Here is a 19,934-nt window from a genome sequence, read left to right as displayed (position 1 = left end):
CAAGAAGCTGGCCGTGTATATCATCCAGATGGCACTGTATAACGCTTACGTGCTATTCCGTTCTACCGGCCAGAGGGGGACATTTATGCACTTTCAAGAGGAAGTCATAAAGAGCCTAACATTTGGGAATCAGCAGGCAGAGGGCCCCAGTACTTCTAGTACTGGCCCCCGTATTGTACCAGGGCAGCATTTTCCCAACGAAATCCCCTCCACTGCAAGAAAGGGCAGGACACAAAAAAGGTGCAAAGTTTGCTATAAAAAGGGAATAAGAAAGGAAACTATTTTCCACTGTGAAACTTGCCCCGACAAACCCGGCCTATGTATAAAGGAGTGTTTCAAAATATACCACACATCTATGGATTATTAGGTTCATCATTTCACCGTGCTTCGGGGGTCTTGCTAATGCCACATAGCACCCACCATTCATTCCACCAGAATCTGAGCTGCAAAAACCAAAAATCACTCCTTCCCTTCTGAGTCCTGCCATGCACCCAACTGGTATTTTTTGGTCACATGTGAGGCATTGCCGTACTCTGGAGAAATGGGGGCACAGATTTTGGGGTGCTTTGTCTCCTTCATTCCTTGTGAAAATGAAAAATTTTGAGCCAGAAGTACATTTTTGTGTAAAAAAATGTATTTTTTTCATTTTCACTGCCCAGTTGTACCAAAATTGATGAAACCCCTGGGGGTTTGAAATGTACACTATACCCCTAGATGAATTCCCTGAGGGGTGTAGTTTGCAAAATGGGGTCACTTGTGGGGGGGTTCCACTGTATTGGTAATGCAACATAGCACCCACCATTCATTCCACCAAAATCTGTGCTGCAAAATCCAAAAATCACTCCTTCCCTTCTGAGTCCTGCCATGCACCCAACTGGTATTTTTTGGTCACATGTGAGGCATTGCCGTACTCTGGAGAAATGGGGGCACAGATTTTGGGGTGCTTTGTCTCCTTCATTCCTTGTGAAAATGAAAAATTTTGAGCCAGAAGTACATTTTTGTGTAAAAAAATGTATTTTTTTCATTTTCACTGCCCAGTTGTACCAAAATTGATGAAACCCCTGGGGGTTTGAAATGTACACTATACCCCTAGATGAATTCCCTGAGGGGTGTAGTTTGCAAAATGGGGTCACTTGTGGGGGGTTCCACTGTATTGGTAATGCAACATAGCACCCACCATTCATTCCACCAAAATCTGTGCTGCAAAATCCAAAAATCACTCCTTCCCTTCTGAGTCCTGCCATGCACCCAACTGGTATTTTTTGGTCACATGTGAGGCATTGCCGTACTCTGGAGAAATGGGGGCACAGATTTTGGGGTGCTTTGTCTCCTTCATTCCTTGTGAAAATGAAAAATTTTGAGCCAGAAGTACATTTTTGTGTAAAAAAATGTATTTTTTTCATTTTCACTGCCCAGTTGTACCAAAATTGATGAAACCCCTGGGGGTTTGAAATGTACACTATACCCCTAGATGAATTCCCTGAGGGGTGTAGTTTGCAAAATGGGGTCACTTGTGGGGGGGTTCCACTGTATTGGTAATGCAACATAGCACCCACCATTCATATCACCAAAATCTGTGCTGCAAAATCCAAAAATCACTCCTTCCCTTCTGAGTCCTGCCATGCACCCAACTGGTATTTTTTGGTCACATGTGAGGCATTGCCGTACTCTGGAGAAATGGGGGCACAGATTTTGGGGTGCTTTGTCTCCTTCATTCCTTGTGAAAATGAAAAATTTTGAGCCAGAAGTACATTTTTGTGTAAAAAAATGTATTTTTTTCATTTTCACTGCCCAGTTGTACCAAAATTGATGAAACCCCTGGGGGTTTGAAATGTACACTATACCCCTAGATAATTTCCCTGAGGGGTGTACTTTGCAAAATGGGGTGACTTGTGGGGGGGTTCCACTGTATTGGTGCTTTGGGAGTCTTGCTAATGCGACATAGCACCCACCAAAATTCCACCAGAATCTGAACTGCAAAATCCAAAAATCACTCCTTCCCTTCTAAGTCCTGCCATGCACCCAACTGGTATTTTTTGGTCACATGTGAGGCATTGCCGTACTCGGGAGAAATTGGGGCACAGATTTTGGGGTGCTTTGTCTCCTTCATTCCTTGTGAAAATGAAAAATTTTGAGCCAGAACTGCATGTTTGTGTAAAAAAATGTAATTTTCCATTTTCACATCCCAGTTGTACCAAAATTGGTGAAACCCCTGGGGGTTTGAAATGTACACTATACCCCTAGATGAATTCCCTGAGGGGTGTACTTTGCAAAATGGGGTGACTTGTGGGGGGGTTCCACTGTATTGGTGCTTTGGGAGTCTTGCTAATGCAACATAGCACCCACCATTCATTCCACCAAAATCTTTGCTGCAAAATCCAAAAATCACTCCTTCCCTTCTGAGTCCTGCCATGCACCCAACTGGTATTTTTTGGTCACATGTGAGGCATTGCCGTACTCGGGAGAAATTGGGGCACAGATTTTGGGGTGCTTTGTCTCCTTCATTCCTTGTGAAAATGAAAAATTTTGAGCCAGAACTGCATGTTTGTGTAAAAAAATGTAATTTTCCATTTTCACATCCCAGTTGTACCAAAATTGGTGAAACCCCTGGGGGTTTGAAATGTACACTATACCCCTAGATGAATTCCCTGAGGGGTGTACTTTGCAAAATGGGGTGACTTGTGGGGGGGTTCCACTGTATTGGTGCTTTGGGAGTCTTGCTAATGCAACATAGCACCCACCATTCATTCCACCAAAATCTTTGCTGCAAAATCCAAAAATCACTCCTTCCCTTCTGAGTCCTGCCATGCACCCAACTGGTATTTTTTGGTCACATGTGAGGCATTGCCGTACTCGGGAGAAATTGGGGCACAGATTTTGGGGTGCTTTGTCTCCTTCATTTCTTGTGAAAATGAAAAATTTTGAGCCAGAACTGCATGTTTGTGTAAAAAAATGTAATTTTCCATTTTCACATCCCAGTTGTACCAAAATTGGTGAAACCCCTGGGGGTTTGAAATGTACACTATACCCCTAGATGAATTCCCTGAGGGGTGTACTTTGCAAAATGGGGTGACTTGTGGGGGGGTTCCACTGTATTGGTGCTTTGGGAGTCTTGCTAATGCAACATAGCACCCACCATTCATTCCACCAAAATCTTTGCTGCAAAATCCAAAAATCACTCCTTCCCTTCTGAGTCCTGCCATGCACCCAACTGGTATTTTTTGGTCACATGTGAGGCATTGCCGTACTCGGGAGAAATTGGGGCACAGATTTTGGGGTGCTTTGTCTCCTTCATTCCTTGTGAAAATGAAAAATTTTGAGCCAGAACTGCATGTTTGTGTAAAAAAATGTAATTTTCCATTTTCACATCCCAGTTGTACCAAAATTGGTGAAACCCGTGGGGGTTTGAAATGTACACTATACCCCTAGATGAATTCCCTGAGGGGTGTACTTTGCAAAATGGGGTGACTTGTGGGGGGGTTCCACTGTATTGGTGCTTTGGGAGTCTTGCTAATGCAACATAGCACCCACCATTCATTCCACCAAAATCTTTGCTGCAAAATCCAAAAATCACTCCTTCCCTTCTGAGTCCTGCCATGCACCCAACTGGTATTTTTTGGTCACATGTGAGGCATTGCCGTACTCGGGAGAAATTGGGGCACAGATTTTGGGGTGCTTTGTCTCCTTCATTCCTTGTGAAAATGAAAAATTTTGAGCCAGAACTGCATGTTTGTGTAAAAAAATGTAATTTTCCATTTTCACATCCCAGTTGTACCAAAATTGGTGAAACCCCTGGGGGTTTGAAATGTACACTATACCCCTAGATGAATTCCCTGAGGGGTGTACTTTGCAAAATGGGGTGACTTGTGGGGGGGTTCCACTGTATTGGTGCTTTGGGAGTCTTGCTAATGCAACATAGCACCCACCATTCATTCCACCAAAATCTTTGCTGCAAAATCCAAAAATCACTCCTTCCCTTCTGAGTCCTGCCATGCACCCAACTGGTATTTTTTGGTCACATGTGAGGCATTGCCGTACTCGGGAGAAATTGGGGCACAGATTTTGGGGTGCTTTGTCTCCTTCATTCCTTGTGAAAATGAAAAATTTTGAGCCAGAACTGCATGTTTGTGTAAAAAAATGTAATTTTCCATTTTCACATCCCAGTTGTACCAAAATTGGTGAAACCCCTGGGGGTTTGAAATGTACACTATACCCCTAGATGAATTCCCTGAGGGGTGTACTTTGCAAAATGGGGTGACTTGTGGGGGGTTCCACTGTATTGGTGCTTTGGGAGTCTTGCTAATGCAACATAGCACCCACCATTCATTCCACCAAAATCTTTGCTGCAAAATTCAAAAAATCACTCCTTCCCTTCTGAGTCCTGCCATGCACCCAACTGGTATTTTTTGGTCACATGTGAGGCATTGCCGTACTCGGGAGAAATTGGGGCACAGATTTTGGGGTGCTTTGTCTCCTTCATTCCTTGTGAAAATGAAAAATTTTGAGCCAGAACTGCATGTTTGTGTAAAAAAATGTAATTTTCCATTTTCACATCCCAGTTGTACCAAAATTGGTGAAACCCCTGGGGGTTTGAAATGTACACTATACCCCTAGATGAATTCCCTGAGGGGTGTACTTTGCAAAATGGGGTGACTTGTGGGGGGGTTCCACTGTATTGGTGCTTTGGGAGTCTTGCTAATGCAACATAGCACCCACCATTCATTCCACCAAAATCTTTGCTGCAAAATCCAAAAATCACTCCTTCCCTTCTGAGTCCTGCCATGCACCCAACTGGTATTTTTTGGTCACATGTGAGGCATTGCCGTACTCGGGAGAAATTTGGGCACAGATTTTGGGGTGCTTTGTCTCCTTCATTCCTTGTGAAAATGAAAAATTTTGAGCCAGAACTGCATGTTTGTGTAAAAAAATGTAATTTTCCATTTTCACATCCCAGTTGTACCAAAATTGGTGAAACCCCTGGGGGTTTGAAATGTACACTATACCCCTAGATGAATTCCCTGAGGGGTGTAGATTGCAAAATGGGGTGACTTGTGGGGGAGGTTCCTAACTTTTAGCACTTATGGTGCCTAGAAACCTACATGGTGCCTAAAAAAAAATCTCATAAAAAGGAGGCTCCAAAATCAAGTAGGTGCTCCTTCTATTATGAAGCCTGTGGTTTGGTCAACGTGCACACTAGGGCCACATATAGGATATTTTTGAAAACAAAAGAATTGGGGGAATCAATTTTTAGTCACATTTCTCTAGTAAAATCTACTGTATTCGTTAGAAAAATGTATTAAAATTGAAACTCTGCAAAAAAAAAGAAATTTTGAAATTTCACCTACACTTTGTTTTAATTCCTGTGAAACACCTAAAGGGTTAACAAACTTCCAAAATGCTGTTTTGAATACTGTGAGGGGTGCAGTTTTTGAAATGGCATCATTTATGGGGGTGTCTCACATACAAGTCCCTCAAAGTCACATCAGAACTGAACTGGTCCCTAAAAAAATCAGTGTTTGAAATTTTCATGAAAATTTGAGAATTTGCTATTCATATTGTAAGCCTCCTAGTGTCCAAAAAAATTAAAAGGAAGTTGAAATAATGATGGAAACATAAAGTAGACATATGGTCTATGTTAGTTATTAACTATTTTGAGTGGTATGATTATTTGTCTCACAAGCAGAAAATTTAACATTTTGCAAATTGCTAAATTTTCCATTTTTTCACGATATTTTGGTATTTTTCACAAAAAAACACAGACTGTATCGACGAAAATTTACCACTAACTTGAAGTACAATGTGTCACGAGAAAACAATCTCAAAATCACTGGGATAAGTAAAAGCAAAAAAAAGTTATCCCCACTTAAGTGAGACATGTCAGATTTGAAAAAAAGGGCTCTGTCATGAAGGCACAAACTGGCTCTGTCATGAAGGGGTTAAGAGTTTATGTGAATGGGAGAGATGTGTCAACACCTGTTTGGCCTGTGAGAGTAGGGCCGCATGGAACAAGTACTGTAATCAGAATAAAAAACGGTTCACTGTAATATTTTATATTGTTAAATGGGTAAGCACTCTGTAGTGGATATGTCTGTATGGATGAGTCCAGGAAGAGCCGGACACAAGTGGTGATTACACACACCTATCCAGCTTTCCACATTTAACCACTTTCGTTAACATGTTTTATGCTTACGCTGAGTACTTCCAAGCCATAAAGGACTTAGCTGTGTGCTTAAATACGGTACTTTAGCACCGAGAGTAGAAAAAAAAGTCAGTAGTTTCCGATCATAAAATTCACAATAAATTAATGTTTAATCTATACCTTCCAAACTACATACAATCTCCTGGCAGGAAATCGCATCTTCACTTCGAATGTCACAAACTATCTTGCAAATCAGTACAACATGCAGTAAATATTAATATAATATTAAAATAAAATAATATTAAACAATTACCTGAAAGCCACTGTATCCCATATGATTTATATCTTAACGTGTCACCAAAATAGTCATCCAATGTGTAAGTCCTACCGGCGGGTACCACTTCTTTATCGTCTGCAAAAAAAAAAAAAAAAACGGATAAGTTGTATCAAAAAATCATTTCTTCTTCCCAGTTAATAATCAAAACACTTTATTGAATATGTTCTTGAATTTCTCATTACCCAATATATCATTCTGTTGGAGCACCTTGTCTGTCGAAACTGCAAATGTTGCAGTTCTCCATAGAAAGGATTATAGAAAATCAGAGACTATACCATATTGCCGGTTCTATTTGGTTTTCCTGGCAGATATACACACTGGGACATTATTACCCCTTTCACACTTGCAAAAATATCCCGGGTTTTTGAGCATCCCGTGTTGATTCTGGAGTCTACCCAGGTCAGGACCTGGGTAGAAATCCTGGAATGCTCATCCCAGGATATTCTTTCTAGACCGTTTCACACTGAGCTAAATCCTGGGTTGATGCGCGTTCATGTGCATCAAACCCAGGATATTTTTGCAAGTGTGAAAGGGGTATATGCTGGTGCGTGAACATTTTATGCGTGTTATTGTATTTCCTATTTACATCATAAAAATGTTCCTCAGCAGCTGCTGCATCTCACACACAAACTATTACAAAGTGTTTATTCCAGTCTTCATTCACCACATCTGGGGGTGAGGATTTAAATCTCCTGTTGCATGGCGCCAGACTAACTAGAAGTAACGCTGTAGAATGGAGTGAATGGGCCACAGCCATTGTCCTAGTGATGAAGAAAGAGAAAATCAGGTACAATGTGGTTGATTCAGACCTGCCCATAGCGGGCCAAATTCGGCCCCTTCCTCTCTGTTTGGAGTTTGTGCATGCGCATTTACATGCATGTGCAAACTGTTGGCAGAGTATATAGCGGTGCTTGTGGTGTTGTTAGATGACACACTTTTTGGAAGCTTAACCAGGAATGTGGTTTATTGTGGTATGCACAGAGTTAACAGGGTTAACTTGCAGGTATGCCGCATATAGCAGTGTATAACAGGCAGGTGAACACAGGTGCAGGTACTTATCATATCCTATAGCAAAGGCACGTCCAAACTGTGGCCCTCCAGCTGTTGTGAAAATACACATCCCAGCATGCCTTGCCATAGTTTTAGCATTCCCTAATAGCAAAACTGTGGCAGGGCATGATGGGACTTGTAGTTTTACAACAGCTGGAGGGCCATAATTTAGACATGCCTGCTGTAGCAGATGGAATAAAAGAGGTCTCTCTATAGCAGGCTTGAAGCTGTGGGTCTGTGAGGGCAGAACAGCGGGACAGGGAACTCTCCCTCCAGTGGCAATTGACAGCTCTCCCAGCCGGGTACTCAGGACGCGCTATTTCTAATGGCACCACCCTGTCTCCTCACAGTGCGGTACACACTCCTTCACAGGGCGCGGGATCTCCGTTTCACTGGGTGTGCTGTCATTTACTCGTACAGCACGGGATCCATCACACAGGACACTTCTTCACAGGGCGCGCTGTCACTCAAGGCGCGGGGGGAGCAGGGGACCACCCACCAGCAGGATGGGGAGTACAGAGGGACCAACAGCCACGGGCTGGTGCTGCTGCTGCAAATGGAGACAGGTGCAGAGTGCACTTCTCTAACACAAACTCCAAGATTGAATGGCTTCGGCGAGTTTCACACTTGCAGAGTCTTTCGCTCCAGAGGGGGTGGGCGGGTACGTACACCAGGCCGGAACAGGGGGAAGCTGGGGGTTCCCCTGGGAATGCATGCAGGCATTTCCAAAGGGGAATTATTTCTGTCTCCTTTGGCCATATGCAAGAGGATGTGTTCTCAGGCCCATTACTGTGGCAGTGGTGGGGGGGGGGGGGGGTGGGCATTTTGTCGGAGTGGCGTTTACCTGCTTGTAAGGCAGCGAATATACACTGCCTAGCGAGTGGGTCTGAATCAGGCCCAATATTTATATCTGTGACAACTTTAAAAAGTTTTAGGGCGGGATGTATTAATATACATCGCCGCCCTTCACTTCCCAGTTGCAGCGATGCTATCGCATATGTATTAACAGGCAGGCTGTCCCCGGCGCCTCCTCCTCCCCCTGCAGGACGTCTGGCTGTGTTGCTAGGGGGAGGAGGGGTTTACCTTCCAGGTCCAGGAGGACCTGCAGGAAGGTAAGGAAGGGGGAGAGGGGGGTCAGCGAGTTTGCGGCAGGCCAGCGATAGAAGCCCATAGGTTTCTATAGGGTATCGCCACCCAAAGGTGGCGATACCCTGCCCTGCGATGGCTCGTGGCTAGGTATTCGTACATTAGAAAGTGCGGTAAACTCCCGAAAGCAGGGGTTTCACCACATTATTAGCTTAGTACATCCCACCCTTAATCCAGTATTGTACACAGTACAGAACCTGCTACCTAATATGGAGGACATTTTTGTTGCCATGGCAGAAAGTGATAACTTTACAAGACATTACAAGTTAACACAAGTATATTTATAGTCCAAATGGAAATCTTTTGTTGGAATTGTAACTCTATTTGTCAAAGTAAATTTTACAAGGAATATCTGGTAATCAGTTCTATAGCAATGATACTTTGTCATAGTGAATGGGAAAGAGGATCACATCAATAATCTTCAAAAAATACTTGCAGAATTTTTTGAATGTGGACGCTGGGAACAAATGCAATTTCCTGAAGGAGGAACTTTCTCATTGCGGTTATGAGATTAACAAACAAGATCTACACGAGTATCTTGTGTAAAATGGAATTAACGCTAACACTGGGTGTGCTGTCATTTACTCGTACAGCACGGGATCCATCACACAGGACACTTCTTCACAGGGCGCGCTGTCACTCAAGGCGCGGGGGGAGCAGGGGACCACCCACCAGCAGGATGGGGAGTACAGAGGGACCAACAGCCACGGGCTGGTGCTGCTGCTGCAAATGGAGACAGGTGCAGAGTGCACTTCTCTAACACAAACTCCAAGATTGAATGGCTTCGGCGAGTTTCACACTTGCAGAGTCTTTCGCTCCAGAGGGGGTGGGCGGGTACGTACACCAGGCCGGAACAGGGGGAAGCTGGGGGTTCCCCTGGGAATGCATGCAGGCATTTCCAAAGGGGAATTATTTCTGTCTCCTTTGGCCATATGCAAGAGGATGTGTTCTCAGGCCCATTACTGTGGCAGTGGTGGTGGGGGGGGGGTGGGCATTTTGTCGGAGTGGCGTTTACCTGCTTGTTAGGCAGCGTATATACACTGCCTAGCGAGTGGGTCTGAATCAGGCCCAATATTTATATCTGTGACAACTTTAAAAAGTTTTAGGGCGGGATGTATTAATATACATCGCCGCCCTTCACTGCCCAGTTGCAGCGATGCTATCGCATATGTATTAACAGGCAGGCTGTCCCCGGCGCCTCCTCCTCCCCCTGCAGGACGTCTGGCTGTGTTGCTAGGGGGAGGAGGGGTTTACCTTCCAGGTCCAGGAGGACCTGCAGGAAGGTAAGGAAGGGGGAGAGGGGGGTCAGCGAGTTTGTGGCAGGCCAGCGTTAGAAGCCCATAGGTTTCTATAGGGTATCGCCACCCAAAGGTGCCCTGTGATGACTCGCGGCTAGGTATTCGTACATTAGAAAGTGCGGTAGACCCCCGAAAGCAGGGGTTTCACCACATTATTAGCTTAGTACATCCCACCCTTAATCCAGTATTGTACACAGTACAGAACCTGCTACCTAATATGGAGGACATTTTTGTTGCCATGGCAGAAAGTGATAACTTTACAAGACATTACAAGTTAACACAAGTATATTTATAGTCCAAATGGAAATCTTTTGTTGGAATTGTAACTCATGCTATTTGTCAAAGTAAATGTTACAAGGAATATCTGGTAGTCAGTTCTATAGCAATGATACTTTGTCATAGTGAATGGGAAAGAGGATCACATCAATAATCTTCAAAAAATACTTGCAGAATTGTTTGAATGTGGACGCTGGGAACAAATGCAATTTCCTGAAGGAGGAACTTTCTCATTGCGGTTATGAGATTAACAAACAAGATCTACACGAGTATCTTGTGTAAAATGGAATTAACGCAAAAAAAACTGTGCCACAGTCCGTATCCTGGTTGATATCTCCTTCAAACAACATATTCAGCACCTCAGGATTCTACCAAGACTCTCCACTTGCAAGGTCATCTCCACTGAACTACTGTAGTAGAATAAACTACTATAGTTTATTCACCTATGTGAAATCCCTGACAAATGTCTGTCTGTCTCCACTACAGTTTATCCTCAATGCTGCAAGCCTGGCTCATCTTCCTAAGCAAACGCTCTACATTTTATTAATATTATCGTTTATTTATATGGTGCCACAAAGGTTCTGTGGCGCCTAACAATACATAAATGAGCAGAAAACAAATAACTACTTACAGAACAAAACACTTTATGTAAAAAAGTACATGGGAAATAAGGATAGCGGCATCATGGGACTGGACACTGAAGCAATTATCAGGGTGGCATATATATATTCTAAGAAAAGCACATGAGGAGAGAGGGCCATGCTCGTGAGAGCTTATATTCTAAAGGGGAGGGTTAGACAGACAGGGGTGACACAGAAGGGGTAGGGTTTTAATCGGAAGGGTGGGAAGATAATCAGCTCAGTCTTTGATATTTTAAGTCTAAAAAGCACTGGGTCATCCAAGACTAGATAGAGATACAGTCGGAGATATGAGTGAGAATAGAGGGAGAGAGATCAGGAAAGGAGAGGTAGATTTCAGTATTATCACCTTAGATGGGATATTGGAAGTCGAGTGAATGAATAAGCTCAGCCAGAGAGGACATGTACAGAAAGAGAAGAAGAAGAAGAAGACCAAGAACAGAATTTTGAAAGACACCTAATGTCCCTTCCCTTTCAGAATCCAATTCTCACACTCACTTACAAAGCTCTCTTCCACTCCTATCCCACTCTCCGACCTCATCTTCGCTCTGCTAATGCATGCTGCCTCTCCTGTCAACTGGTTACTTCCTCCCACTTCTACCTCAAAGACATTTCACGTGCTGCTACCTACCTTTGGAATTCTCTACCTCTCTGCCTCAGACTCTCCTCCTCCATACAAATCTTCAAATGGGCTCTCAAGACCCACTTTTTCACCAAACCCTGCCAAATCTCACCTTAACTCTTTTCCATGCTTACTATCTACTCCATCTGTGTCACCCCTGTTTGTCTGCCCCCCCATTAAAAATGTAAGCGCCCATGAGCGGGGTCCTCTTCCCTCTTGTGCTTTTCCTTCTCTTACTTAAACCATCTTTGATGGCATCAAATCCTTTAGTTTTCTGCAAACTTAAGCTTATTCCAGTGTCCTCTGCTGATCCAGCAATGGTTATGTACCCTGTACTTGTCCTCTACTATATTCAACTGTAAGTCACTGTTTTGCTTATTCTTTTTTCTACTCTGTGATTGGGCTCTGCGGATCCCTTGTGGTGCCATATAAATAAAGGATAATAATAATAATAATATCATACCTGGGTTTAGCAAATTAGAAAAAAAACATTCTATTTGAAGACATTGATATATGCTAAAAACACACTGCTGTAGAAGGGGGGCATGTTAGTGCGATGCCTCCCTCTAAAGAAGGGAAGGTAGCAAAAAATCATTTTTACCTACTCGACTGTATGAGATTGTGATCAAACAAATTTATGCACACATTGATCTAGAAGAGTTAATTTTTTATGGTAACTAAAAACATTTCATTGAATACTTTGGTGACTGAACATCAATGCCTACTATAAATCTTCAACCCAAGAAGGAGGTACTGCTTAAGCCTGCCTACTACGAGGTTTTCGTTTCTGGGTGGTCATACAAAAAGGTGTTCTAGTGAATAAAACTCCAGGGCAACCTCAATGGTGTATCATGCTCTCCCCTAAAACATCTGAAAGATTCTCTTCCATATATATTTTTTTACACAACTTCATGTACCCAGGGCTCTCATTATTAATGAGAACAAGAAAGATTTTGTACTGTAAAAAAGTCTTGGGGATATTCAGAGATTACTGTAAAAATAAAAAGCCTCACCAGCAGTTACTGTATGTATTGTGGTCAGACATTTTCTCAGATTGAAATCCTAACTAACAATTATGCAGGATGATAGAAAACCCAGCATGCACTGCTCCACCAGTAATCCATAGTCAATGGCATTCATCGTAGGTAAATATTGAGTATGTCATAGATGCATATCCTAGGTGGCATGAGGTGCAAGTTAAAACGAACGCCAATGGAAATTAGCATTACAGTATTAAAACTAAAGCTAAAGACCACCTCAAAGTCTAGCTTTTTAATAATGTATGTTCCACATAGGTCTTAGTTGCAGGTACATGAATACTCTTTGGGGTATATTCATCACTTAATTTATACAAAAGCAGGGGGAAATTTATGTATTGGGGTAATTGTAATAGGGTGATATTTTTTAGTAGCAATAAATCGCACCAAATCGCACATGTTAAATGTGTGATTTTCAGGCAAAACGCACATGTAATGGATTGCTATTTCTGGTGATTTTTTAGCACCGAGGATGTGCAATTTTGTTAGGCAAGGTGCAATTTTTTTTTTTTTAGTAACAGGAAATTGTGTTCTGATGACAAACGACCCTCAGAATCCCGACTGTCGGTGAGATATACAGTACCATACCCAATTCACGCACTATTATATGTGTGATTTTCAGGAAATGTGCGTTTTTTGCAGTTTTTGGCCCCCCAAAAAATGCACCCTATTAAATTTACCCCATTTTTATTGATGTCTATGTTAATCTTCATGTCAAAAATACACAGATGTAAAAATTAACCATTGATTTAAAAAATATCAACATTTAGTTACAAATTCAGATGTAGCCTTGCTGAGCATGTACCAAATCCCCCTAGCTGGCGAGTGCTGGCAGAGGCCGGCGATGCGCGGGCCAGCAGATGGGGACATGCAAGTGGCTCACTCGCTCGCGTGTCCCTGTTCAGTAAGGCAGCAGGGACAGAAGGCTTCACTGCCCATCTCCGTTTCAGGGAGATGGGCAAGGAGCAGGGGTAGAGCAGGCAGACAGATGGTGGGTTGCAGGGCTTCTGGGAGAATGGGGTGCATGAGCATCTTGTGCGCGCATGCCCCATTCTGGTGGCTCCCGGTGATTGGCGATAGAATCGCGAGGAGCCGCTCTAATGAGAGCAGCTCCATCTGTACAAGAAATGAGGTTAGGTCATTTGGGAATAATGAATTGTGTTTTTGTTTTGTAATTGAAAAACCAATAAGAGCGAACATAAAGATACTAAGTAACTTGAATTCAAAAGTCAAGTTGGTCAAAGCATGTACAGATGTGTTGGTAGCAGCGCAGATTTGTGGAGTCTAAGAGCGCTCAGATTCCACTGCACATGTGCAGATCGCTGGAAATATGGCTGCCACTCCATTTGTCCAACGTTTTCAGCAGTGCTCCTTCCGCCACTGGACTCCAGGGCGTAGTAGAATGCCACAGCCAGTTCATCTTATCACTTTGTATACAGATTCAGAGACTCACACACAGTGACACATACCCAGGGGTTAAAGTGAGGGGGAACAGGGTGGAACTGAGTTCCACCACCTCTAATGGTGAGGTGGAATATTGTATCCTCCACATTGGCCCTGCACAGTAATTCTCGCAGAAAAGCATTCTAGTTTGCATGGGGGATACCAAAAACCCTACCACTGGCCCTAGCTCTGCCTAATGGGGGTAGGGGAGGGGGGTTAAATATGTGGCATAGAGAAATGAGTTCCACCACCTCAGCATGACCACTTTATGCCCTGCACATACCATTAATCAGCACAGGCTCCTTGTGCATCCTAGTCATGTTGTGACTAGGATGAACTTTGTCAATAACGATGGCACTAGTTGAGTATCACGGGACTGACGTGCCAAGAGAGAATGTTTGGTGTGACTGCTGCAAAGATGTCTGGAGGACAAATATGTAATTGGTGCAAAATAGATAATACAGCATCTGTATTATCTTCAGATGTACAGAACACACATTTTGTAAGCAGCCATAGCCTTTGGAACCTCTCTAACTTTTTACTTTTAAAATTGTTAAAATGCCAGATGCTCCCCAGTTGTTCTACAACTCAGATACCCATTATAAACAGATGACTGTCCCTTATCTTCACACAAAAAAATCCTCCCCCAAATAAGCCCTTCCACTTCCCATATGCTAATTAGATGCACTGACATCATATCCTGTACATGTGTGTGACACATGACACGGAATGCTATTACTATGTCTATTGATCAATCTCAACACACTGAAACTAAGCTGCCCTGAGTAAGTAAGTAAGAAAGCTGCCAGTTTAGAAAGTATATCTAGAGCATTCAGAATTAAGATGGATTGACACCACACACACACATAGAGAACAGTTATATTGCTGCTCAGATAAAGTGGTATATTCAATGCCCTTTAGACGAGCTATGACGGTGAGCAGTGCCGATAGCTCGCCGCATAGCTCGCGGTCAGTATTCAACTGGCTCACCTTCACTCGCTGTTTCCACCTCGCTGATTCTTTTCAGTGAAATGGCGAATGCAGCTGTCAAAAAAGTGAGGGTCGCCGCTATAAGTGGCAGGATCGCTGCATTTGCTGCGAACTTGCCATTCCGGGGAATCCGCGTCATCCTCTGAGGGCAAGGATTTCCCCGGAACATTGAGCGAGGGGGGTTAGACGGTGAGGATAGCTTGTTTTTGGCTATCCTTGTCGAAAACAAGCCATCCGGGCCGCACAAATCCCCTTGCCGGCGGCATTGAATACCACCCAAAAATGTCCCTGGTTGCCTAGCCGAAAACAAGCCATCCTGGCCGCACAAACCCCCTCGCAGGTGGCATTGAACACCACCCTAAAAGTCTATGGCTGTTAGGCAGTCTTACATACTGTATTACAGGAATTGAGGAATGGGTCACCACATAAATTCTTAGTTGGGTGCTTGAATTTTACATTCAAAAATTTCTACACTTTTTTCTCAAAGTCCACACATCATTAGTCTATGTAGTGGGAGGGCAGCGTACCTTACACTATCAATCTCACGGTAACTGGCTGCATGCCTCTAATCTCCTCTAATCCCGGAGTAGGGATTGTCATCATCCAGAGATGATGTTGCCACCGAAGTTGCAGATCCAATGGTTCTTAATTTTGTTCATGCGTGGCCAAAGAGCATAGCATTCTTTATCCCTGTCCCCTTTCCTGATTGGCCCACCGCAGATCTTGCCATACAGCAGAGATGACATTGATGGTTTCACCTTCAATGATTTTGTGCCAATGATGTTAAAACCCCTTATGGTGCCATAGGTATTTAAGACTTCAATGTCCATCCCTAGACTGGCGCACATGTTACTCCCGCTTTTTAACAGCTGTGGCCTGGTTATGCATAGTGTCCAATGCTTTACTCTGACTGGGCATCTTCTTTTCATGCCTCCTCACACGGCACTGCCCTCATCTCATAACTCTCAACAGCAAAATCACATGAGTACATAGGCAGTGATTCAGACCCGCTCACTGCGGGCCGAATTTGGTCCCCTGACCAATGGAGGGGGTCTGCACATGCTCAAATATACACCCCCTGAGCGAATGCCTTCAACGAGTTTCACAGTGGCCGCGGCATTCGTGCCATAGAAGGAGGAGGCAGACAGGGGGAGGAAGCAGGGGAACGCCCAGCATTGTAGGGGCGCACCCACAGAAACACTGTGCGTTCCCCAGCGAATGCAGGTGTGTCAATGCCTGTTTGAGATGGGCAGTTTATGTCACATGACATCAGCAGCCACCAAGAATTCGGCCATCTCTGGCAAAGATAAAAGTCAGGGGAAAAAAAATATTTGATGGTGAGCGACCATCGAATGATTCTTCAACCATGAGGCCGCATGCGAGTTGATGTGTAAGTGTACAAATACACTTGTATGCAAATGTGGGGTTCATGCGGCAGGGGTGTGCTGGTGGCGTTTACCTGTTCGCTAGGCTGCGAACATACACAGCCTAGCAGACAAGTCTGAATCAGGCCCACAGTTCACTCTTCCACAATATCGGTCAGCTCACTCATCCCATTAAATACTCAGTGCTGCTGTGAATATTCTAAATATTGGGTAAACACTTAATGCTAAAAGGTGTCAAAATGAAAGACAATAAATAAAATAAACAATGAAACTGAGATTACAGATTATTACTCAGCTAAAACACACTCAAATGCACATATTGTTCAATCGCAAATGACATAATATAAAATCATTAAAAACAAGTCATTTGCCACAAACCAAACACAGTGATGTTTTCTACAGTATCATAAGGTGGCAGCTGGAAGTCATCAGTTCCTTTGAAACAGTCAACAGTGTCCCACACATAATTCTGCCACATGTTTGGAAGGAATAGCTACTATATCCACGTGATAGGAAGTTTGTTAGATTCAGTTAGCATGTGTGATTGTATTCTGATAGGTTCTAGTCCTCTAAGAACACTGGGAGTCTAAAGTCTTACAACACTCTGTGTTCTGGAATTCTGTTAATAAAAACAGAGGCTGTGTAGCAGAATCTGGAATATGTACCTTTGCAATCCCACGTGACCTTGCCCAAGGTCAATCAAGCTTAGTCAATAGTTTACAAGACAGGGGCAATTTTCTTGAAGGAATCTGCAATCTTATCTGCTGTCATGTAACTAAACGCCCCCATGCAATCATACATTAGGCTTAATTTCCCCTTAGCTCCCCCGGCAGCTGTCCGGAAGAGCTCACTATGATTTGGCACTTGATGTGCTCTTTTTTACATAGGATAAATCGCGTCCGGACTTTTTTTTCCGGCCACTACTTCCCACAGTGTCCTATCACTCAGCGATTCCTGGACACTGCAGACTGCCCTCTCGGCCCCCAGGCGCTTCACGCAGCCCGGATCCCATGCTGCCCAGGTATTTTTGTTAGTGCGGACTGCCTGCCCCGCCGCTGATCCCACCCGTTTCGTGCTGCCCGCCCCCTTCACATAGGTGTGTGCCAGCATAGGCACACACCTACGGATCGGATGAACACATCGTAGGTGCTAAAAAACACCCACGATGTGCAGCTGATGGGTCCAAATCCGACAGATTGAACCTGCAGCAGGTTCAATCTGTAGGGTCCAACCCGATGCGCATGGGACCGCGCATCGGGTTGGGTGGGATGCCGGACACATCCAATTTGATGACGATTTCTCAGCCCGATCCGTCGGAATTGGGCGAAATCAGACCAAATCGGATAAGTGTATGGGCACCTTAAGCCAAGCAAAGAGTCAGTAATGAAGTTTTAATTTACTGACTATCCCTCCCAACATCATACAATAATAATCTCATTTAATGAGTTAATCAATATTTCACATTGGCAAACTGTCATACTTCATTATAATCATAGACTGTATTTTAGGGAGTCAAAAAAGATATTAATTTCCAGTGCAAACAACAGAAAAAATATATATTTACAGAACTTTAAATCTTTAATAAAACAGAAAAACATCCATCAGTTTTATGACAATTAGTCCGAGTAAACATTTTTGGATGAAAATGCGACGGAGTCACTGTAACTCAGTAGCATTTCTCTGTACAGTAACTGCCTCTCGGTCAAACGCATAGCACTATACCAGTATACCTGAACATGCAATTGTTTCTTGGTCAGTTGAAAAATTTTGCATATTCTCGTTAAAGAGGATTATTTTATAAATAAAATGAATATCAATTTTGCCATTTTTAAGCCAAATGATTGTCTGTATGACCTCATCAAAAAATACTTGGAAATAGAAAAAGCTATTCCCTCCCTGTGAGTATAGTATTTTGCAAATCAAAATATATCCCAAGGCACAACAAATATGTTAAGTATGTAAGCTTGAAAGATGTGGGATTCATATAATGTTAGCTAAGAAGTGGTGTGTACTGCGCTATTTACAATGTCACTGCTCAGAAAGATACAAGGATATTCATAAAGCAAAGAATATAATTAGATCAGGGGCAGCTTAAGAGAGCACGAGGCACATAGCAAAAATAGGGGGGGGTAGGTCCAGTTGCCCAGAAACCATCTGCATGACTACTGTACTTGCTACCTCTTGCAAGGGCGGATTGCAGCTGCTGCAAATGCACAGTGGCAACAGATTTTCCAATTAAGGGCCTAATTTAGTTTGGAATGCTAATCAGCAGTTCACAGTGAGCAGATAGCGACCACCCAGACATAAAGACAAAACAACCATGCACAGTTGCAAATGCATCGCAGATCGCTATGTGGGCGCATATCAATTTGTAAATCCCAGAACACAGATTTGGTAGACATGGAGTATGGAACACAGGGGTTATGCAGTCAGTGGATAGACAATCTAGGTTTATAGGGGCAGATTTATTAGGCTTGGAGAAGAGATAAACTGGAGATAAAGCGGAGAAAAGGTAAAAGCAGATAAAGCACCAGCCAATCAACTCCCAACTCCCAACTGTCTTTTTCAAACACAGCTGATTGGCTGGTGCTTTATCTCCTTTTACCTTTTCTCCACTTTATCTCCAGTTTATCTCTTCTCCAAGCTTAATAAATCTGCCCCATTGTCACTAGGTCGACACCTAAAAAGGATCGACACTTCTAAAAAAGCCAACACACTTATGGTCGACAAAATCAAGGTCGACAGTCATCGGGTCCATGTGTGTTTTTTCATGATGTTTTTTTTTTTTTTTTCAAAAAAAGGTGATTTTTCAAACTTTGCTATTCAAGTGGGCATAGAGTGGGAACATAATAGTGATGGCGACCATCAAATGATTTTTCTTCCCTTCGGCTGCATGCAAGGGGATGTGTTCTCGGACACATCCACTTGGATGTTACCCATGGGATGCAGGCGGTGCTGATGTTGGGGGGTTGTTCTTTGGCGAGCGGCGCTTACCCGCTCGTTAGGCAGCATAAGAACGCTGCCTAGCGAGCTGGTCTGAACCAGGCCCAAAGTCCCTTAAAATCTCACTCATAATTTCAATATGTTTCTTAAATAATCTATTATTTCTTATTTATTATATCAATTGTTTTTACTTATGAATTTTGCATATAAAAATATCACCATACCCTATAATAATCATACACTGTATTCTGTTTATGTTGAAATGTACCCAATTCTGCTGGTATGTGAGCGGTATGTCAGCACAGTGTTAAACTTTTACAAAATTGTATATCGTATTGTATATCGTAGTGAGACAATTACAATGACTTGGATTTACTTGAAGTTTTTTTTCCAAATAACAAAAGAAAAACAAATAATGAGAAATCAATATGAAGATAAAACGACTTCATTTACAGTCCATTGTCTTATCAAGAGTTCACATTGCTGTAATTAATGTGTTACTGTATATCGATCCTTCCCACTGATATAGAGTAATAACACATTTACAACTTAAAGTACAAAGTAAAGTATAATGATCTCTCGCCCATTTCTGAAGATCCGCATCCTCACTTTTAAAGCACTTCCTCCTAC

The 19,934-nt window shown here is 43.1% G+C and overlaps 1 protein-coding gene across 1 annotated transcript in view; it reads right to left on the bottom strand.

Moving 5' to 3' along the window:
* The window catches only part of LOC146020665 (dipeptidyl peptidase 4-like), a 122,319-nt gene that overhangs the window by 57,971 nt on the left and 44,414 nt on the right, over nt 1-19,934 (bottom strand). Inside the window, exon 4 of the mRNA XM_083153944.1 lies at nt 6,453-6,551. Coding sequence (XP_083010070.1) covers nt 6,453-6,551 — 99 coding nt within the window. The remainder of the gene's footprint in view (nt 1-6,452; nt 6,552-19,934) is intronic.

This window comes from Crinia signifera, chromosome 7, assembly GCF_055691185.1.
Source record: "Crinia signifera chromosome 7, ASM5569118v1, whole genome shotgun sequence".
In the NCBI taxonomy this organism is placed as follows: domain Eukaryota; kingdom Metazoa; phylum Chordata; class Amphibia; order Anura; family Myobatrachidae; genus Crinia; species Crinia signifera.
Note: the sequence above shows the minus strand (reverse complement) of the source record. Positions and strands in the feature narration are given on the sequence as shown.